The 23,914-nt window shown below is 44.2% G+C and overlaps 1 protein-coding gene across 1 annotated transcript in view; it reads right to left on the reverse strand.

The window, feature by feature from the left end:
- LOC126419734 (UNC93-like protein) overlaps positions 1–23,914 on the reverse strand; it is a 265,867-nt gene that overhangs the window by 40,831 nt on the left and 201,122 nt on the right. Inside the window, exons 6-7 of the mRNA XM_050086912.1 lie at positions 22,743–22,844; positions 22,595–22,658 (exon numbers count right to left, since the gene is read on the reverse strand). Of these exons, the coding sequence (XP_049942869.1) occupies positions 22,595–22,658; positions 22,743–22,844 (166 nt within the window). The remainder of the gene's footprint in view (positions 1–22,594; positions 22,659–22,742; positions 22,845–23,914) is intronic.

The raw sequence follows: 23,914 nt of genomic DNA on the forward strand, positions 1-23,914 counted from the left end.
GGACTCAGCTCGTACCGGAAGAACAGCGGTGCCCCGTGGACCGAGCGCGGGGGCACTCCTCGCTTCAGCAGGGCAGCTGCCTTTCTCCTCCTTTCCAACATTACCGCCTCTTCTCCTCTCTTCCCCCGCCTCCGCGCCTTACCACGCCCACGCCTACGCTTACCCCTTCACCCCCTCAGTAACAGCACGCTATTCCTCCATCTCGCCCCGCCAACCCTCTTCCCAACGATACCGCGTTTCAGGCGTGGATCTAGGGAGGCGGGGTGGGAGGGGGAGGGGAGGGGTAAACCGGCCGGCCGCCAATTTCAAGTGCGCCAAATTCATGTTCTTGAAGGAAAAAAAACCTTGTTTCACAAAGCGCCTAGCATCCAGTTCACGTAGGTCTATCGATTGTTCATATGATTTTTAAAAAAACCGCGCGGAGTGGTCGCGGTGTTAGAGGCGCAATGTCACGGATTGAGCGACCCCTCCCGCTGGAGATTCGAGTCCTCCCTCGGGCATGGGTGTGTGTGTTGTTCTTAGCATATGTTAGTTTAAGTAGTGTGTAAGACTGGGGACCGATGACCTCAGCTGTCGGTTCTTGAGCATTTTTGAACACATCTTAAGTTGATTTCTGAACGAATCATAAGTTGATTTTGAATGTGTGCCTAGTGAACGTGATATCTTTGCCAGGCGAATCCCCGTCGCATCAAGAAATGAAAAAGTTTTTCGCAAACAAAAGGGGACGGGACTATACGAGCTGAGCCAAATAAACCCGAACGGGTAAACACCAATCGCTGTTTGCTTACGTGATTGACCGGGTGCGAGAATGATAAGCCTTGTTGTAATTACTAGCGACATCCACAGATTCAAAGTGTAAATAAACAACTAACAGGAACAACGGGAAAGAAAGATCACATATAATCTTCTCGGTGTATCCAAGAAAATGAAATTTTGACAGAGACTTTTTGTCAAATCGCTACAGTACTAAGACCCAGTTGTACAGTCTCTGATTCGCAGCTGCTTAAGTTCTATTCTCGGAATAGCGCGGAAAACGTGTTGTACTAACACGTAATAACGTGTAACCGGAGAATAAACGCGGTATAACTGAACCGGTGATTCTGGAAGGGATAGTGAAGTTAACCGAAGAATAAGTTTTGACAATGGCAGGAATATTTACAGAATTGGTGATAAAGAGTGCTTGTTCGAACGAGGATTGAGGAGAAACGGGGACATCACAAAAATTATATGGAACAATATGACGACTCCAAATTTATATAAAAATTTCGTACTACTTCTACTTTTCGATCTCATGCTTGAGAAACTGGACTATATAAATGAAATGTAAAACTCTTTTCTAATATAAAACTTTTTGCTTGTAGTAGGCCTAAAAGACATTTGATATTGGCACTTTGTGAATTAAATTCCGTCGTGTTATTTATGTAAATGAGGTAGATAAAAATGACCGTTTGTGAAAAACAGTTTCGGTTATTTGGCCTGTGTTACAGTCGCTGCAATATTAGAAAGGCCAGATAGTGACAAAATAGGCGTAATCAGATCGAGAAACCATACCAGTCTTCGGTACTATTCGTATTAACAGCTTTTTCAGTATTAGAAACGACAGTTTACTATTTCATGTAGCAAAACAATTGAAAAAACTTTGATGAGGTAACAGATTCTTTCGCAGAAAACAAACCACGTCGTGTAAAGCAGTAGCAAGATTAGAGAAAAAAAAATGCTGGGCCGTAAGGATTTCTTCTCTGTTGTCTTTATTGATTTTATGTTTCCTATTTTTAATTTTACATCACACAAAAGAGAAAGTTGTTAGCTAAGAGTGCAAATTTTCTGAAGAGTTCTTATTCTACTGGTCATAAATGATCCCACCCAGTATTAATTGTAAGGGATTTATTCTTTTCTTTTTTTTTAAAAAAAAAGGAAAAGAGGGATAGGATGTCGAACCGTCCAACTGGGAGCTGGACAGGCACTACAGGACATTTTAATTTCCACTGTCCTGAGTATATGTTTTATGACTTCCATTACAAAATATACTCGTTTGAATTCCACAGAGCGATCCAAGAATACTGTGTGAAGAGGCTTGGCACTGCACTTTGGCACAATTAAGACAAAATAACATGTCTTAAAATTGCTCTAACGTGTCTGCGAGTCATGTAACTGAGGAGGGGCGTGGGGACCAGCCCGGTATTCACCTAGCAAGATGTGGAAAACAGCCTAAAAACCACATCCAGGCTGGCCGGCACACTGGCCGCTGTCGTTAATCCGCTGGGCGGATTCTATTCGGGGTCGGCACAACTACCCCAGTCCAGGAAGCAGCGCATTAGCGCTCTCGGCTAACCTGGCGGGTCACATTTGCTTCAACATACACTCCTGGAAATGGAAAAAAGAACACATTGACACCGGTGTGTCAGACCCACCATACTTGCTCCGGACACTGCGAGAGGGCTGTACAAGCAATGATCACACGCACGGCACAGCGGACACACCAGGAACCGCGGTGTTGGCCGTCGAATGGCGCTAGCTGCGCAGCATTTGTGCACCGCCGCCGTCAGTGTCAGCCAGTTTGCCGTGGCATACGGAGCTCCATCGCAGTCTTTAAGACTGGTAGCATGCCGCGACAGCGTGGACGTGAACCGTATGTGCAGTTGACGGACTTTGAGCGAGGGCGTATAGTGGGCATGCGGGAGGCCGGGTGGACGTACCGCCGAATTGCTCAACACGTGGGGCGTGAGGTCTCCACAGTACATCGATGTTGTCGCCAGTGGTCGGCGGAAGGTGCACGTGCCCGTCGACCTGGGACCGGACCGCAGCGACGCACGGATGCACGCCAAGACCGTAGGATCCTACGCAGTGCCGTAGGGGACCGCACCGCCACTTCCCAGCAAATTAGGGACACTGTTGCTCCTGGGGTATCGGCGAGGACCATTCGCAACCGTCTCCATGAAGCTGGGCTACGGTCCCGCACACCGTTAGGCCGTCTTCCGTTCACGCCCCAACATCGTGCAGCCCGCCTCCAGTGGTGTCGCGACAGACGTGAATGGAGGGACGAATGGAGACGTGTCGTCTTCAGCGATGAGAGTCGCTTCTGCCTTGGTGCCAATGATGGTCGTATGCGTGTTTGGCGCCGTGCAGGTGAGCGCCACAATCAGGACTGCATACGACCGAGGCACACAGGGCCAACACCCGGCATCATGGTGTGGGGAGCGATCTCCTACACTGGCCGTACACCACTGGTGATCGTCGAGGGGACACTGAATAGTGCACGGTACATCCAAACCGTCATCGAACCCATCGTTCTACCATTCCTAGACCGGCAAGGGAACTTGCTGTTCCAACAGGACAATGCACGTCCGCACGTATCCCGTGCCACCCAACGTGCTCTAGAAGGTGTAAGTCAACTACCCTGGCCAGCAAGATCTCCGGATCTGTCCCCCATTGAGCATGTTTGGGACTGGATGAAGCGTCGTCTCACGCGGTCTGCACGTCCAGCACGAACGCTGGTCCAACTGAGGCGCCAGGTGGAAATGGCATGGCAAGCCGTTCCACAGGACTACATCCAGCATCTCTACGATCGTCTCCATGGGAGAATAGCAGCCTGCATTGCTGCGAAAGGTGGATATACACTGTACTAGTGCCGACATTGTGCATGCTCTGTTGCCTGTGTCTGTGTGCCTGTGGGTCTGTCAGTGTGATCATGTGATGTATCTGACCCCAGGAATGTGTCAATAAAGTTTCCCCTTCCTGGGACAATGAATTCACGGTGTTCTTATTTCAATTTCCAGGAGTGTATATGTTTTATATATCGAACTCTTCATAAAGATGTGCGCTACAAAATGAACATATTTTCGAAAAATCGATTTTTTTAAAATTTTTGGCGTCCTATCTCATATGCTCGTGGGAGGAGGCGGGGGGGGGGGGGGGCGCCACTATCATGTTTTTGCCCCGGTTCGGAAATATCGTAGATCTGGGGCTGCCGCCTTTTCCCAACACCGCGTCTACAGATGGCCCCGGCGCTACGTCATCAGTCTTTAGTGACGTCACAATGGCTAGGCATTGCTACATGGCGTTGTGAATGTTGAACATGCCGCCGGCCGTTGTGGCCTTGCGGTTCTAGGCGCTTCAGTCTGGAATCGTGGGACCGCTGCGGTCGCAGGTTCGAATCCTGCCTCGGGCATGGATGTCTGTGATGTCTTTAGGTTAGTTAGGTTTAAGTAGTTCTAAGTTCTAGGGGACTGATGACCACAGATGTTAAGTCCCATAGTGCTCAGAGCCATTTGAACCATTTTTTTGTTGAACATGCCGAGATGTTTGTCGTGTGTTATTTATTGTGATTTTGCGACTACGTCAATTTTAGTGAGTGTTTTCACAATGGTGCACAACTGTTGTGTCCCTCGCTGTAAAGGAAATTTTCAAAGCAGACAGGTAGAATCGGACGCTTCTGTAATGCCGAAGTTATCTAAATGTAACTGAGGTCCATGTATTTTCCTTTCCGAAAGACGAAAATCTTCGTCGTAAGCGGATTGCCTCCATTCATAGGGATGCATTATCACCAAACAATTATTCCAAAGTAAGTGAAAGCGATAGTGCTGCGCTGTTTAACAGGTTCTTATGAGTCTTTATGATTTATTTATACCTTTAGGAGTCCTGTACGGTACTGTACCAGGTACCAGTACTAATATTGTCGCATTAGCCTTACTAGGTAAACAAATTCTAAGCACTCAGTTCAACAGGCCGTATGTCACAATTGCGTGTATTTCTATATTACGATGTTTTTGAACGCACTATTTATTTAACGTGCACATTGGCAATGAATGCTTCCCACAATAAACGTCATAGAATAATTAGCCGTGTTGTGATAAATTAAGCCACATTTTCCTTAAGAACATTAGCATGCAGTTTCTAAGCTGTGAGACATAATTCATTCGGATTTCTACCATTGTTTACGAAATAATTTTCAGGAATGTGGACTACATTTTCCAAAAGACGATATTTTGAACATACTGAGTGCTTTGATGAAAACTCTGTAAGGAAAATAGTGGCTACATTGTACACACCACGAGTTACAGCTGAATCTGTGCCATCAGTTTTTCCCAACTGCCCTCAATGTCTCACAGTGATCAAGAATAATCGAGAGGACTCTGAAAAAAGAAAGACAAGGCTGGACAACAGCACTTTCTCTGCTGCAAGATGTGAATTCCTGTGTACATGTAAACGGTTTGAGGGAAGAAGAAGATTCAGAGCATTTAGTGAATTTACTGACTGCTTGGGAAGGGAAAAATTTAGTGAAAGTTGACCATAGCGAAGAAAAAAGAATGTGTATTTTTTTATTGACACTTCAGATTTTGTGCCATTTTTACCAGTGTCAGTTAGTGTAGCTTGTGATTTAAACATAAATATTTGTAAAGAACAAACAGTTATAGAAACTGTGGGTGGTTACAGTTTCCCAGAAAAGATTCAGGATATTGGTCAATTGAGTGACATTTTAGAACTGTTTCTTTCCATAAATGTCAATGTTCAATGAACACAGAATAACATAAATATGACGTTGATTTTTTGTTGCTAGGTGGGGTCGCTTCAGAGATATGAAGGTCAACTTTGTTTTTTATGTGAGATGCTATAGTTTGGTACTTATTTTCTGATAGCGGCTATCGAGATGAATCCATCACCACTTCGAACACCTTCTGCAAACGTACGTTCATGCCACCTTTGTGACTTAAGTTGACCTTCAAAGACCTTACTGTTGGATTGGTCTTGATATCTACTATCAGAAAATAAGTACCAAGCTACAGCATCCCATTTAAAAAAACAAAGTTGACCTTCATGTCTCTGACGCGACCCTATCTATTAACAAAAAACCAACATCATATTATGGCGCCTGTTGTCCCATGCAACATTTGTCCCACAAATTTTTTAGTTCCTATCATACTTTCGGAGTTATTCTAGGTGGCAATAGTTAGTGACTCACCCTGTATAATCTGTGATGCGAAATATTGGCGAAGTTTCAGAAGATAGAGAAAGATTTATAGAATTTCTGACAGAAGAAGCTAGGCGGTTAACTGTGGATGATTCTGCAGTGCAGACCACAGCTGCTTCGCTCTCTTGTGAGCCAGACCTCGAGTAGAACAGGCGGGTCTTCCTTAGGAGGCGGAGTCCCAACCAACGAACGAGTGGCAACCAACGAAACTTGACTTGAACCGCCTCCCCACGGGCTGCCCGCTTTATTTAGTTAGTTCAGCCTCATGGACTGGCGTCAGCCCTGGATGCCCACGCACAACACCTGACCGCTCTTCCTTCTGTATGTTGTCCTCAGAAGGGAGATACAACAACCTTCACCTTCGGTTCAGCTGTCGAACAAATCTAAGCTATAAAATATGAAATCGAATTTCAGAAAGGTGCAAGCCTCTGAAAAAAGGGAGAAGATGAACAATATAAACCAATATTACGGTAAGTTGATGTAAGGGAAGTGCCAATAAAATTTTGCTTGTGCTGTGTCCCTTAATGTATTACGCATAACTGCATTACAGCCGTAATTTTACAGGTATTACCAAGTACGGTGCTCAACAAAGCATCAGTAACGTCCGCTTTCTTGCACATCGGACCTTTTCAATTCTCAGAGGAATGCTCACTATTCTGATTTACATCTGTATGTCTGGAATATAGCTATATGTTTTCGGCAGTCCATTTTTTGACTCGTGGTGTGTGATTTTCTTTCTAAAGAAGTTGTAGTTCACAGCAGTCAAGTCGCCGACCACGGCCATAGTTTCCTTCTTACTCTTGTCCATATTAAAACCTAAAAATGTACTGCAGTAAAGTAATGCGTGAAATCGCCGTACCGTATAACGTATTTTCGACGAGAGACAATCGCTAGTACTGAAATCTGTCGCTTCGGTCTGCAGTCAGTGGGTAAATCACGGAAACCCACCGATTTAGGCCATACACGAAGCGACTCGGACTGTGGGCAGGTCTGACTGTCTATAATACGTTTAAAATTAGTCGCCATTTTTGACAGTTCATTGCGGAGCGGGTGGAAGGGAACGTAGTTGCCAGCTTGTGTTGAGCGACGCATGAGCCAGTGAAAGAGCCAGAATGAAATACTCATAAATCCCTTGTATCTCACAAACGGTCTGAGAAATCGAAGCAAGAGTTTGGCAAATGATGGCGCACATATGACTGATATGTGGAACTTCCATATCTACCACTATGTTGAAGCAACTACAGATTTTTTTTTCAATGAAATAATGTAATTTTTAAGGACCATTGATAGCTAGTGAAACGATAATCGCTGTTGGTTTTGCAACGATATAAGTGAACAAGTTACACAATGATTTTTACATTGAGAATGGGCTGTTCCATTGATCTGTCTTGCCCTCAGTTGCTAGTTTAATATTATACTGTTTCAGGATTCCGTCGCAATTTCTTTTTCAACTGCACTAGAATGTTAGTGATACTCTACTGTGTTCTGGCAAAAGAAGCAGATTTTAACATGGCAATAAGAGAAGTTACGTGTAACTCAAAACTCGTCACAGTCCTTCACGAATCCCTCTCCTCAACTACCTTCTTGGTTTGACTGACAACTCGGGATCAGTCCTGTGGTGTAAGCGTTACAATGGCTTCTTTTGTTAGCATTTAAACCCCTCCGAGCGTAAATTAGTTTTCACCTAGGCTCACATATTCTCCCTGATTTAAATGAGCACGATACGGTGAAAGCCTGATTAAATTGTGTCCTTTAGCGTCAGCTAGTTCGTTGACATGGTAGCGTGCAGTGTTTGGTTTGTACAGCACTGTAAGTACGGAACTCTGCCACATACACGCTACATTCAACTTTATCCAATTGAACATTCCTTTCTACCCAGAGCAAAATACGATGGTTGCCTAGAAAGTAATGCACCGCATTTTCTTCTCAGCCAAAAACAATGCTACAAATGCGAAACGTTACGTATGTATTATTTGAAGTCTCCTGAGCTAGTGCGCCAAGTTTCCATCACTTCCGACAGATAGCGTAGCTGTAGTATATTTCCAAATTGCATCTGTAGGTACGCTACAAGCAATGTGCTGACATTGCATTTCTCACTGCAGAGAAAGAAACTGGGGGAATATTCTCAAGCGCTTGTGAAAAGTGTATGGAGCATCTGCTGTCGACAGAAGTACAGTTAGACGCTGGGCACAGAGGGTCAGGTCATCAGAAGGCATTGAGGGGTGGTAAAAAAAATTGCTGCTTTGAAGAGCGCGCCGTAGCGCGTAGTGTGAAGCAGTCACCCTCCGTTTCTGGCGGTGGCGCCGCTGTGGCAATCACAGCTTTGGTGTCTCCCTCTGGTGGGAAAGGGGGAAGGTTGCCTGTTCACGTGCATTTAAGGGGCGCTACGAGCTCGCCAGTCAGTGAGTCTCGGTCAGTCTGGGTGAGTCTGGAGTCAGTCTGGGGTCAGTCTCTCGTCCCCAGCTTGCTAGTCCGTCTCTCGTCCGAATTTGTGGCGCAGTGAGAGAACTCAACGACTGGTCGCCCGGTCGGGGGCTTAGTTCCTGCATCTGAGTCTGCGCATTAGGCCGCCATTCTGCTCGAGTTGCTCAGGCAACGGTCATTGACGGTTGGATCGATCGGTTGGTCGGTCGCACACTGAGACACAAGATGACTTATCCGCCTGGAGCGTCGGCGCATGTGAGGTCGCCACGTGAGTCCAGTGGGCCGCACCGTATAGCGAGGCGTAGTGGCTTCGCGGTCGACACGAGAGCAACAGGAGTCAACCCACGACATCGGGCTGGCCGGGGCGAGCTGCGACGCCGTGAGACGGGAGATTGGCGCGCCTTCCTGCGTGCGTTGAAGCGGCTGGCAGCGGACGGTTCGGGAGAGCTATTTGGGGGTGCTGCGCCAGGTCTTCTCGAGAAATCGCAGTTTATTAGAAGTTAAGTGACTGGTGATATGCTGTTTGATTTACTCTTGTTAAATTCTACTTGTTTTCTTGGTGAGGTCACTAGCCATTTTGCTTTGGGGTCGTCCCACCATTCTTCTCCGTTTGCCCACCCGCGGGAAGGTGGTTGTTTATAAATTGGGTGGTCCGTTTATCCCTTGTGGAGTAAGGGCGGGTTAGAGCAATCTGCGGTTCGGGTTGTTCGGTAATCTCTCTATCAATCTGCCGTACGTTAATAGCTGCCTCCGTCATGTTTGTCGGATTCGGTGTGTTAACAAATTTATTGCTTGAAGCGTAACGCCTAGTTCCTGAAAGATGTTTCTATCTTGCCTATCATCTTGAGAGGTGGTATATGTGTACTGTAGAGCATGTTTGCCCAACCTTGTATAATTTTATGTAAGATTGCATTTCATGGGCTTTTATTTAAATGGTCATTTTAGTATATAAAGTTGCCACCCTTCCACCGTAAGACTTTTCTTAGAAATTAAAATCAAGTTGCACCTTCGGTGGCAAGTTAATCTTTTAATTTAAGTGTTTTGTACCATTTCCATCCCTCCTACGGGGTGCATAGTTTCTGTGCTTGTGTGAATTGTTAAAACTTTTACTTTAAGGTAATCTGGTGTGTTGCAGATTTGCACCTGTGTAGTCTTTCAGAGGTTGTCGTGAGCGGTCGTGACTATGGCCGTGTCCGAAGGGAGCGGCAAGGTTCTCAGCCCGAAGGCTCATACACTCAAAAATTTGTTTCCTTCTGCCTCTGAATATTGATATTTAGAGGGTACTTTCTGCTTATAATTTTAAATCTGTTTCTTAAAAAAAAGCTTTTAGGAATAAAATTCCCATTTGTTAAAAGCAATTTCAACTTGATTTCATCAGTTACTCCCTGGAAACTACTTCCACGCTCACATAGTGTGATTAAATGTGTTAATGTTCTTGATGAATCGCTAGTAAATAAAGTAAATTCTTAAGAAAAGGTTTTGAAACTAAATTCACGGTTCAGGCATTTCGGTGGAGCTCCACAATTTGCAGCGGTCGCGGAGACCGTCCACGGCTGTCACACCTGACATGTTGCGGTGAGCAGTCGTCATTGGCCAGTTTGAGCCATTAAAGGATGCCATTCGTGGAAGACATTTAGAGGACGACGAGGAGATGGCTCACGAAGTGAAGCACATACTCCGCCACCAGGACAAGGATTAGTTGCGGCAGGGCATACACGACCTTGCTTCGCACTGGAGTAAGGCAATCGAACGGAATGGAGATAACGTGGAAAAATAGGGTGTGTAGATAAGACACCATTCTGTCGTGTGTGTAATTCTCATTATGTTCAGTAAATAATTGTTGACGAAAGAAAATGTGGTACATAGAGAGAGTGCAGTGCTCTCTCACTTTTAATACCGTGTTATCCTGCATAATTTTCTTAGGCAAGCTGATCTGTATTACTTGGTTGCTATACCTGGATGCGATCTGACTTCATTCATCATGATGAAATTGTGGACAGTAGTTAACACTCTTCCTTGTGTGCTCTAGTGAAGGAATAACGGTTCAAAGGAATAGGGTGCCCATTTAAACGCAGCAAAACCGTATGGCGGCTGAGGGCCTAGGGGAACGTTTTTTCTGCAGAACCTGGTTGAAAACATTTGCGGACTGCTGAGTTCCGTGGTCTCATTGTGCAGACACGTTGGATGGCGCTTGTCGGTCGGCGGCAGCGTCCAGGTAAGCTAACTAGCGCCAAGAAGTCGCCGCTGCAATGGGCAGAGCATTGAAGACCGGCAATAAAGCAAAGGATGGGCCCATGTTAGGCAGGAAGCCAATGAGACAACTGTGAGCCTTCTTTGAATTTCTGTGGGGCAGGTCACTGGCGCCCAGACGTCCAGACTTTGTTGTTGTTGTTGTTGTGGTCTTCAGTCCTGAGACTGGTTTGATGCAGCTCTCCATGCTACTCTATACTGTGCAAGCTTCTTCATCTCCCATTACCTACTGCAACCTACATCCTTCTGAATCTGCTTAGTGTATTCATCTCTTGGTCTCCCTCTACCCTCCACGCTGCCCTCCAATGCTAAATTGGTGATCCCTTGATGCCTCAAAACATGTCCTACCAATCAATCCCTTCTTCTAGTCAAGTTGTGCCACAAACTTCTCTTCTCCCCAATTCTATTCAATACCTCCTCATCAGTTACGTGATCTACCCACCTTATCTTCAGCATTCTTCTGTAGCACCACATTTCGAAAGCTTCTATTCTCTTCTTGTCCAAACTAGTTATCGTCCATGTTTCACTTCCATACATGGCTACACTCCATACAAATACTTTCAGAAACGACTTCCTAACACTTAAATCAATACTCGATGTTAACAAATTTCTCTTCTTCAGAAACGATTTCCTTGCCATTGCCAGTCTACATTTCATATCCTCTCTACTTCGACCATCATCAGTTATTTTACTCCCTAAATAGCAAAACTCCTTTACTACTTTAAGTGTCTCATTTCCTAATCTAATTCCCTCAGCATCATCCGACTTAGTTCGACTACATTCAATAATCCTCGTTTTGCTTTTGTTGATGTTCATCTTATATCCTCCTTTCAAGACACTGTCCATTCCGTTCAACTGCTCTTTCAAGTCCTTTGCTGTCTCTGACAGAATTACAATGTCATCGGCAAACCTCAAAGTTTTTACTTCTTCTCCATGAATTTTAATACCTACTCCGAATTTTTCTTTTGTTTCCTTTACTGCTTGCTCAATATACAGATTGAATAACATCGGGAAGAGGCTACAACCCTGTCTCACTCCTTTCCCAACCAATGCTTCCCTTTCATGCCCCTCGACTCTTATAACTGACATCTGGTTTCTGTACGAATCGTAAATAGCCTTTCGCTCCCTGTATTTTACCCCTGCCACCTTCACAATTTGAAAGAGAGTATTCCAGTTAACATTGTCAAATGCTTTCTCTACGTCTACAAATGCTAGAAACGTAGGTTTGCCTTTTCTTAATCTTTCTTCTAAGATAAGTCGTAAGGTTAGTATTGCCTCACGTGTTCCAACATTTCTACGGAATCCAAACTGATCTTCTCCGAGGTCGGCTTCTACCAGTTTTTCCATACGTCTGTAAAGAATTGGCGTTAGTATTTTGCAGCTGTGACTTATTAAACTGATAGTTCGGTAATTTTCACATCTGTCAACACCTGCTTTCTTTGGGATTGGAATTACTATATTCTTCTTGAAGTCTGAGGGTATTTCGCCTGTCTCATACATCGTGCTCATCAGATGGTAGAGTTTTGTCATGACTGGCTCTCCCAGGGCCACCAGTAGTTCTAATGGAATGTTGTCTACTCCCGGGGCCTTGTTTCGATTCAGGTCTTTCAGTGCTCTGTCAAACTCTTCACGCAGTATCATATCTCCCATTTCATCTTCATCTACATCCTCTTCCATTTCCATAATATTGTCCCCAAGTACATCGCCCTTGTATAAACCCTCTATATACTCCTTTCACCTTTCTGCCTTCCCTTCTTTGCTTAGAACTGGGTTGCCATCTGAGCTCTTGATATTCATACAAGTGGTTCTCTTCTCTCCAAAGGTCTCTTTAATTTTCCTGTAGGCAGTATCTATCTTACCCCTAGTGAGAGAAGCCTCTATATCCTTATATTTGTCCTCTAGCCATCCCTGCTTAGCCATTTTGCACTTCCTGTCGATCTCATTTTTGAGACGTTTGTATTCCTTTTTGCCTGCTTCATTCACTGCATTTTTATATTTTCTCCTTTCATCAATTAAATTCAATATTTCTTCTGTTACCCAAGGATTTCTACTAGCCCTCGTCTTTTTACCTACTTGATCGTCTGCTGCCTTCACTACTTCATCCCTCAGAGCTACCCATTCTTCTTCTACTGTATTTCTTTCCCCCATTCCTGTCAATTGTTCCCTTATGCTCTCCCTGAAACTCTGTACAACCTCTGGTTCTTTCAGTTTATCCAGGTCCCATCTCATTAAATTCCCACCTTTTTTCAGTTTCTTCAGTTTCAATCTGCAGTTCATAACCAATAGATTGTGGTGAGATTCCACATCTGCCCCTGGAAATGTCTTACAATTTAAAACCTGGTTCCCAAATCTCTGTCTTACTATTATATAAACTATCTGATACCTTTTAGTATCTCCAGGATTCTTCCAGGTATACAACCTTCTTTTATGATTTTTGAACCAAGTGTTAGCTATGATAAAGTTATGCTCTGGGCAAAATTCTACAAGGCGGCTTCCTCTTTCATTTCTTTCCCCCAATCCATATTCACCTACTATGTTTCCTTCTCTCCCTTTGCCTACTGACGAATTCCAGTCACCCATGACTATTAAATTTTCGTCTCACTTCACTACCTGAATAATTTCTTTTATCTCGTCATACATTTCACCAATTTCTTCATTATCTGCAGAGCTAGTTGGCATATAAACTTGTACTACTGTAGTAGGCATGGGCTTTGTGTCTATCTTGGCCACAATAATGCGTTCACTATGCTGTTTGTAGTAGCTAACCCTCACTCCTATTTTTTTATTCATTATTAAACCGACTCCTGCATTACCCCTATTTGATTTTGTATTTATAACCCTGTAATCACCTGACCAAAAGTCTTGTTCCTCCTGCCACCGAACTTCACTAATTCCCACTATATCTAACTTTAACCTATCCATTTCCCTTTTTAAATTTTCTAACCTACCTGCCCGATTAAGGGATCTGACATTCCACGCTCCGATCCGTAGAACGCCAGTTTTCTTTCTCCTGATAACGACGTCCTCTTGAGTAGTCCCCGCCCGGAGATCCGAATGGGGGACTATTTTACCTCCGGAATATTTTACCCGAGAGGACGCCATCATCATTTAATCATACAGTAAAGCTGCATGTCCTCGGGAAAAATTACGGCTGTAGTTTCCCCTTGCTTTCAGCCGTTCGCAGTACCAGCACAGCAAGGCCGTTTTGGTTAATGTTACAAGGCCAGATCAGTCAATCATCCAGACCGTGCCCCTGCAACTACTGAAAAGGCTGCTGCCCCTCTTCAGGAACCACATGTGTGTCTGGCCTCTCAACAGATACCCCTCCGTTGTGGTTGCACCTACGGTACGGCCATCTGTATCGCTGAGGCACGCAAGCCTCCCCACCAACGGCAAGGTCCATGGTTCATGGACCTTGCCGTTGTACGCGGTCTCGCGTTCGGCTAATTCGAAATGCAGGTACATCTCTATGAGCCTCTGAAACCCCGATGGATTCCAGTGTGAAGGTGGGCCCCATAATGAACGCATTATTGTGGCCAAGATAGACACAAAGCCCATGCCTACTACATTAGTACAAGTTTGTTACAAAACATATTTGTGAAGGCACGAGGTTTTTAGTGAGTTTATGGCCATTCTTTGGAAAGTTCGAAACGGACGCAACAGGGGAGAACGATTTTTTTATGGAGGGCTGTGGTTCCATTCAGGTCATATTGTTGGCAAAAGACATGGCGTAAATGCGTGGGAAAGATACCGCGAAGCTGAATCTTTTTTTCCCTTTCTCCCAACTAACTTTAAAGTCTCTGATTGGTCAAATCTGTGAATGCAGAGCAAGGGCCAGTCTCCCATCTTCGAAGGTGGTGCTCCAGCTCGTGGTTGGCTTGTGCTAAAGTGGGAGTAGTCTAAGGTGTAAATGTGCTTTGCTACTGAGCTGGCGGGGAAATCAGAGAGAAAGAGAAGAGGTCTATCCTGTACTGGTGCTTCGCTGGTAAAGAACTGCAGGTCTCTACATAAACTGTGATACTTGTGTCCTTTGCTAGTGTGCCACTTAGAGCCTGTGCCAGTCACCTTCTGAACCATCAGAGGTACTGCTTCTAGCATGACGCACACAATGAATGATGCATGGGTGTACTTATTTGTTTTGAGTCAGCTGTCTAAACATTTGACATATTCTATCAAACACGAAGTGAAATTGGTTTGGCAAACCAGCAAATGGGCCCACCTTCACACTGGAATCCATCGGGGTTTCAGAGGCTCATAGAGATGTACCTGCATTTCGAATTAGCCGAACGCGAGACCGAGTACTTGCATTTTTGGGGCGCGCGCCATTAATAACAGATTGCTGCCGTCCATGACTTCAGTCGCCGAACGCATCGTGGTGTGCTGCTGCGACTAGCAGGAGGGTAAAGTATTCACTGCTACGGCGCAGAGCTCCAATATATGCTTCTGTGCACCCTGTTCTTTGGAACAATATTTTTCTTTACTGAATAATAGAGTATAGATGCCTGATTGTTCCGTAGTTTTTGTGCCCTACCCCGGATTCACGTGTATGAAGTCAGATAAAGCGATTAGTGTTCTGGTTGGTGTCGTGTGTCGACCCCCAGCTGATCACTTTGTCCACCATAGACCCCATATTAGTGAAAGCGTTTGTCAAATAAAAATGTTTGTGTGACGTTCCCTTTGCCAATTTTCTTGCCTTGTGATGTTAAGAATGAATAAATCTATTGTTATTTAGATCAAAACTCCTCCCTGTGTACTGATTAACATTATCTTTGCCTTTTTATTAAAGTCCTGATTGCAAAAGACAGTAGCAAGCTTGCAACATTACTTTTTGGACAACCCTCGTATCTGCTTTCTTCCACTGCATTGTTAGCGCTTTATCCTTCACAACAGAATGACGTGTGCATTGTCCATTATATTGTCGAATTTTGCACCAGAAAATTATCTTCACAGCCGATGAAAGTGTTCTTGGACGACAACGTCTAAGGTGAACATCATGTTCAGACATGCTGCACTGTAGTCACACTACTGGCCATTAAAATTGCTACACCAAGAAGAAATGCAGATCATAAACGGATATTGATTGGACAAATATATTATACTAGAACTGAAATGTGATTACATTTTCACGAAGTTTCGGTGCATAGATCCTGAGAAATCAGTAATCAACCACGTCTGGCCATAATAACGGCCTTGATACGCCTAGGCATTGAGTCAAACAGAGCTTGGATGGCGTGTACAGGTACAGCTGCCCATGCAGCTTCAACACGATACCACAGTTCATCAAGAGTAGTGACTGGCGTATTGTGACGAGCCAGTTGGTCGGCCACCATTGACCAGACGTTTTCAGTTGGTGAGAGATCTGGAGAATGTGGTGGACGGGGCAGCAGTCGAACATTTTCTGTATCCAGAAAGGCCCGTACAGGACCTGCAACATGAGGTCGTACATTATCCTGCTGAAATGTAGGGTTTCGCAGGGATCGAATGAAGTGTAGAGCCACGGATCGTAACACATCTGAAATGTAACGTCCACTGTTCAAAGTGCCGTCAATGCGAACAAGAGGTAACCGAGGCGTGCAACCAATGGCACCCCATACCATCACGCCGGGTGATACGCCAGTATGGCGAGGACGAATAGACGCTTCCAATGTGCGTTTACCGCGATGTCGCCAAACACGGATGCGACCATCATGATGCTGTAAACAGAACCTGGGTTCATCCGAAAAAATTACTTTTTGCCATTTGTGCACCCAGGTTCGTCGTCGAGTACACCATCGCAGGCGCTCGTGTTTGTGATGCAGCGTCGAGGGTAACCGCAGCCACGGTCTCCGAGCTGATAGTCCATGCTGCTGCAAACGTCGTGGAACTGTTCGTGCAGATGGTTGTTGTGTTGCAAACGTCCCCATCTGTTGACTCAGGGATCGAGACGTGGCTGTACGATCCGTTACAGCCATGCGGATAAGATGCCTGTCACATCGACTGCTACTGATACGAGGCCGTTGGGATCCAGCACTGCGTTCCGTATTACCCTCCTGAACCCACCGATTCCATATTCTGCTAACAGTCATCGGATCTCGACCAACGCGAGCAGCAAAGTCGCGATACGATAAACCGCAATCGTGATAGGCTACAATCCGACAATCAAAGTCGGAAACGTGATGGTACGCATTTCTCCTCCTCCTCACAACAACCTTTCACCAGGCAACGCCGGTCAACTGCTGTTTGCGTATGAGAAATCGGTTGGAAAATTTCCTCATGTCAGCACGTTGTAGGTGTCGCCACCGGCACCAACCTTGTGTGAATGCTCTGAAAAACTAATCTTTTTCATATCACAGCATCTTCTTCCTGTCGGTTAAATTTCGCGTCTGTAGCACGTCATCTTCGTGGTGTAGCAATTTTAGTGGCCAGTAGTGTATTAAAGCGACGCCAACATGCAACACTTGTTCACAATACATGATTAGTGCAGATCACTTCAACGCCAATAAATAGCACTTTATAACGAGAGCTAATGAACGCAGGTGCATCTAATACGCAACACCATGCACTACTGTTTATCTACGGGGTGGCAACAGTGGCGATTTACCAGCCGAACCACGTGTGGCGTGGTGGCTAAAGCCGGCTCGCCATTGTTGTTACCTGGGCAATGGGGACACGTCCCCTCCATTGGGCCAAACGTCAGAAGTCGCAACTAATTTTAAATGCACTACACACCCGACAGGCGTCGTATGCACGTTAGTGGGTAAGCATGAAATCGGTAGGGCAGATCCGTCAAAATTACGCGCGGAGCTGGCCCGGTTCTGGCCCGTCGCTCAGATCCTCTCGCATGTGTCCACTTGAACAGGCGGCGCCATGTGTGGGCAGCGGGCTGCAGACGCGGTCTCCTCGGCCACTTTGCATCACACGGCGCAGTCCCGAGACCTCTGCATCAGGGTAAGTGAAGAGGAACCAGCGTTGCGTTTGATCCACAAGCTGACAACCGAGGCACAAGCTACCCTCTCACTGACGACCTACGCTGTGAGCAGGGGCTGTGTTTGGTGTACGACTGTGGCTGGATTTGATATAACAATATGTCAGACTTGAGCTTATTTCGAGGCACTGCAGTGTCTCGCAGCGTTAATTCGTCGTGCAAATGTCGCCAGACGGAAGGTCGTGTTGTGTTCCAAACTCCTTACCAGAACCAGACTTGTAATTAGTGTTTTTGTTCAAGAAAAGGGATTGGCAGCACCTTGCCAAAAGGTCGGACTGTACATCAAAACTTTATATGGAGTCAACATGCCAAAAAAACCTTTTTTTCAAATGGGTTTTAGAATTTTTCAGCAGCTACTCTAGCCCCTGAAAGGTTTCCATCACTTACTGAAAGGTGACATATTCCATCTTTCCACCATCGCATCGTAACCAAACCTGGCTGGCTGTGAAGTTAGGACCACCGTTAGAAAGCTTCCCGTTTAAATTTATCGTTTTTACGTGGCATATTGGGCCCACAATCGACTCTTTCCCTCGTTACACTGAACCACATCAAAGGTGCGTCATCTAGTGAATCATTCTTTGTCTTTTGGTTGTCCTGTTGCTGTCTAATTAGTCCACCATCATCAGTTTGATACAAAACGCTTTCGTTTTTTTCCAGTCTGACACTGTCGAAGTTCCAATGCTAAAAACTGAGCAGCAATGTTTTTCACTGATTGTCATTTGTCCTTCCTACGCAGTACGTCTAATTCATTGTCCTTAGACTAGCATCTTTTTTCTCTTTGACATTGCACTTGCAAGAAACGGGAGAAATACGGCATTGTACAAATCAGTGTTTACTTGTTAGCTGACACAGTACTAGATTACGTGTATGTCGGTTGGCTGAAATGAAATTTAATGATTGTGGTCATCAACTGCTGCTGCTGTTGCCTCCTGACTATCAAACACTGTACTGCTACTGTGCTTAGAAATGCGATCCATATGAACTGGAGATGTTGATTATTGTTGGTCCAATAATTGAGCTTGCACTGTACGCTGGGGCTGATATCTCATCAGGCACACGAGGACACATGGTGCCGGGTTGCCACATCTCGCACCAAACATACATGTCATCTTTCGTTTCATTCTACTCGCTTAAACTGGCAAAATATTCAGTGAAAAATTATGAATCAGGCATCAGTGTGTTCTGGAATACCTGCACTATGTTTTCGTTTCACTTTTATCTATGGCAGCAAATTTTTTAGACGATACACAAGAAGTTTATAAAAAAAATATTTCCTCATAATGTTAGCGAATTTTCGACAAACGGTAAATTTTGTTGTTGTAGAAGCTAGGTGTGCTCAATACGTGAACTAAATCTTAAGAATAAATGATATTTTCATATGTTAAAAACAGGATTCATGGCAGGGACGTCTAATACAATAGACGCTTTGATTTGAATGTGACGCTTATGCCCGCTTGCTTGAAACAAGCGATCACCCATTGAGTTTTAGTATGTTAAACAGATAGCTAGGATTGAAGCTAACCTGTTATTACATAACATGGCCAGTCACATTATTGTATCTTTCTCTCCTTCAGTAGCTAATGGCCAGAGAAATATGAACACAGAGGGTGTCCAAGTTGTGCCAAACGGTGCTGTGCCCTAAACTGGGGTGAACAGAAACGAAACTTCCAGAAAAGTTGTATAATACTGTGTCGGAAGACAAATGGCAATAACATTCAAAGGTGTATTTGTCTAAGTTGGTAGCATACCAATCTCATAGAGAAAATATCATGTTTTGTTCACTGTATTGTGCTGAATTTGCTTACTTTTAACTTCATTTGAAGTAACAATTTAAATGGTGTTGTTTTAATTTAGTTAAATGGTAAAAAATTACAATCCTGTTTCATTAACTTGAAGTTCAGTTTTAACGCGTACTTCTATCCTACTTGTGTTTTGGTTTACTGAAAATGTAGGGTTGTGTTTTCGGAATCTGCGGAGCGAATAGAAACAGTAATCGCCAGTGTTTCTTCAGAAGAGGACCAAGAATATGACAGAAATGAACCGCCTAGCACTGTTCTCAAACCAGGAGATCATGCTGTTTTCTTATTCTCCTACAGCCAAAACACATTGTGACATATCCCTATTCAACTCAAAGAACAATGAATAGAATGAAATAATAAAATTAACACAGCTCTATGAAGTTAATGGATACACAAAGTTTTTATTTTTTATGTTACGAAAGCATGAGCTAGGACCGTAATCTATAAGTTTAAACTTACGCACGCGGCCTATAGTTCCATACAGTTTTGATTTTCATATTTCTTTTTGAAGTATCAATTTTTTCTCTTAGATGTTGAAAACTGTTAAACAGTTTCTATTCAGCCCACTTTATGGTAAATAACTATGTGTGACTATCTTGAAAATGATGTGCTTCCTTAAGGGTGACCAATATCTTACTGAGAGCTGGATTTTCTTTGTGGGACATAGTGGTAAAGCTGACGACGTATTGCATTCTCTGCAAATTAATTTATTTTGGTAATCTGTTTATCTATAGCGCCCCCTTTCCCAGAGTCTTCTGTTTCAATGATTTTCCAGCTTCCTATTCTTTCTTGGACATTTCCTTGACGATCTTTACAATACTGTTTTTGTTTATAACTGCAACAATTCTTTCGGTCACCTTATTCGCGGAGGTACACTGAACTCGATTAATTTTTGTTTTTGTTTCTTGAAGTATATATGTAACGTGCAAACCCCATTCTGTTGACTGACCTTGTACAGTAATTCGCTAACTGAGAGAACAACGTCGAATGTTACCACTAATGTGCCGCTCACCTCACTTTTCTTACTCAGCTGTCGGTCGTAAAGTATGCAATCTTGTCGGAAACTGATATGACCAGACCGCGGCTGTGTGAAAATACACATTAATTATTAAAATGGAATAGAAACTGCGAGCAATGCTACTTATTTACAGCAAAAAGCGCCATTAATTGCTCCGAAGTAACGTGTTCATCATCAGACGGGAGTTCTTGTTTAAAATAATATATTGCTTATACTATAGATGTGACGATGGCTGATTTTCGTTGTGAACAACGTTCCTTGGGATGGTGGTACCCTACAGCAAAAAACGATATAAGAGAAAAGTCTGTTTTATTGCATCTAGACCTAAGAATAAAGAAAAGAACGTAAAGAACTGCCTCAGATGAGAACTATATTAGTTTTTTGTTACCTACATTCAAAATCCTGCGCCTTTTTCTTATGCAGTCAACAGTGCTATAAAACAATGCGCCGTTTCCAATGTAGGCCTAAGCAACAATAAACTAATTTGCTTCTTATCTTAAAGCGAGGTCACCCAGCAGTCGGATTTTTCTAATTTTCTTGTATTTATGGTACGTGAAGTTGAAAACTCAGATTTCACTCACCCAGTGCGTTTGGTGCAACTCTCAATAAATCTCGAGAAATTCGACTTTGAAGATTTCCGAGGAAGTGTAATTCACGAAAGTTAAGGCGAGTTATACGCTGGGCCACACGGCTCTCTCAGGAGCGTCGGAGAATGGTAATTGGAAACTTGGTGGTTCATCCTTTCTAATGTCCCTATGGTGCTTTCTTCACTGTATCTTTTCATTCAGTTCGAAGGCCTACTTTATATAAATATAAAATTCATCAAATATATGCCGATTAACACATATCTAATCATAATTTTTTTATGAAAAATATTCGTCTTCTTGTTTGTAATTATGTATTGCACACATTGCAAATGTAAGTTCTTACCGATACTTAATAAAAAATTATTGTTGATGATTGTTTAAATTAGAAAATATTACAATGTTATGAAAAGGATAGTTGCTCTTCACCATATCTAGGCGCTTCAGTCCGGAACCGCGCTGCTGCTATGGTCGCAGGTTCGAATCCTGCCTCGGGAATGGATGTGTGTGGTGTTCTTAGGTTAGTTAGGTTTAATTAGTTCTAAGTCTAGGGGACTGATGACCTCAGATGTTAAGTCCCATAGTGCTTAGAGGCATTTTCCTCACCATATAGCAGAGATACTGAGTCGCAGATACACACAACGAAAAGACTGTGAAACATAGCTTTTGGCCCCACAGGCCTTCATCAGAATTAGGCAACATACACACGCACACACACACACACACACACACACACACACACACACACACACTCATGCAAATACAACTCACACACACCTAAGCACAGTCTCTGGCTGCCAAGTCAGGTAGGGCCTTGGCAGCCAGAGACTGTAGTCATGTAGGTGTGAGTTGCGCTCATGTGTCTGTGTGTTCTTTGTGTAGTTCCGACAAGGGCCTGTTTGGCTGAATGCTTTGTTTGACAGTCTTTTTGTTGTGCCTATCGGCGCCTCAGTATCCCCACCATATGGCGAGTGACAACTATCCTTTTCATTATATTGTCATTATTCCATCCTTGGTTCTCCATTGTTTAAAAAATTACAAATTTATTAGCAACATAGATAATTAAGAATTTATATTTGCCATGAAAACTGGTATTTTGTGTGTGATATGCAATTACAAACAAAATGATGAGCATTTTTCATAAATATGATGATTAGACACGAGTTAACTAGCATGTATTCAATGGATTTTGTATTTGAATGATGTAGGTATTTGAACTGAACGAAAGAAAATATAATGAAGAAAAGGACTTAGCAAGATTCGAACTGGTGGTCCGTTATTTACCCACTTACTATTCTGCAACGCTGTCGAGTGAGCCCCATGGTCCATTGATAAAATTGCCTTAACTTTGGCAAATAAAAGTTCCTCATAAATTTTCACAGTCGATTTTCTCAAGAAGTTTTAGAGTTGCATGGAACTGTTTAGCCCAATTGATATTTGAGTTCTGAACTTCATTCACAATAAATGTAAAAAAAAAAAAAAAACAAATATCCGACTGCCACACGGCGCTCTCGTTATCAAGCTACTGGTCGAGCTTTCGAAGCCGCGCGCACCTTCATCAGGAGTGGGAAGGGGAGCGGTACTCACCGGTGGAGGCGGCCCAGGCGAGCAGCGCGGCGGCGAGCGCGCTGCCCAGCGTGAGGCCCGCGTCCTGCGCGGCGGACAGCGCCGCCAGCAGCGCCGCCGCCCCCGCGCCCGCCCCCACGCCGCCGCCGCCCCCGACTCCCGCCGCTGCCCCGAAGCCGCCGCCTGCGCCGATGGCGGTGACGTCACAGCCCGGCAGGCGCGTCGACAGTGCCCACAGTTGCGCCACACGAGCCAGGTTCACCGGGCCGAGCTGTGAATGCGGAAACCACTGTCTGCTTTGTGCGTAGTACCTAACGTGCGGGACGGGTGACTGCATTGACGAAGTGGGCGAACCATTCTGAGCGGACGTTAACTTGCCTCCCATAGTGACTGCTATGCCCGGCCAACTGACTCAGCTTGACATCCCATCCACAGTCTCGTTCCTACCACAGGAAACAACTTAGAGGCTGTGGTCCTGTGATAGGGTGGGGCAGAGAGTATCTTCCTCTAATGGAAAAGAGTGTATTGCTCGTACTGTTCGCATAAGAGTGTTACAGTCGAGAAGAGATAGGAGGAATCATTACTTTGATATTATGGTGAAGAAGCGAGAGGTTATCGCTGTCTCTTGGCTCATCTGTGCATATCCAGGGTAGCTGCACATAAGATGAAGAAATAGAGTAAAATAGATGAATGTCAGTTACAGGGCGTAACAAATTCCATTTACAAACGTTGGGAACTAGTAAATATCCACTCTAAAATCCATACCTTAAGAGCTATGAGCATTTGTTGATCTTCAATACTTTGAAATACATATCTTCTGTTGCTAGTTCTTTGCTTTCCATGGCCAGCCGGCGTGGCCGTGCGGTTCTGGGCGCTACAGTCTGGAACTGAGCGACCGCTACGGTCACAGGTTCGAATCCTGCCTTGGGCATGGATGTGTGTGATGTCCTTAGGTTAGTTAGGTTTAATTAGTTCTAAGTTCTAGGCGACTGATGACCTCAGCAGTGAAGTCGCATAGTTGAACCATTTTTTTGCTTTCCATATTTTGGAAAGAGGTAAAATTTAAGTGCCACGAGCACTTGCTGATCTTCGCTACTGTGAAACACATTTCTTCTACTGAACGAGTGCCCACAGCTCTTAAGATATGCACTATAAAGCCCATGTTTATTACGCATTTTTTTCTTGTTTTGTTGTAGGGAAAATATCTTTAAAGTCTCTCACGAGTATATAATTACAGTCTGTATATCGTGCACAGGCGATTATCACATTTCAAGTGCAGTGAGCTTTTCTGAGGGAGATCTTTCAGAATAACATCTCTGTAATCGGGAATCGGAAATGCGA

The sequence above is a fragment of the Schistocerca serialis genome, chromosome 9, assembly GCF_023864345.2.
Source record: "Schistocerca serialis cubense isolate TAMUIC-IGC-003099 chromosome 9, iqSchSeri2.2, whole genome shotgun sequence".
Lineage (NCBI taxonomy): Eukaryota > Metazoa > Arthropoda > Insecta > Orthoptera > Acrididae > Schistocerca > Schistocerca serialis.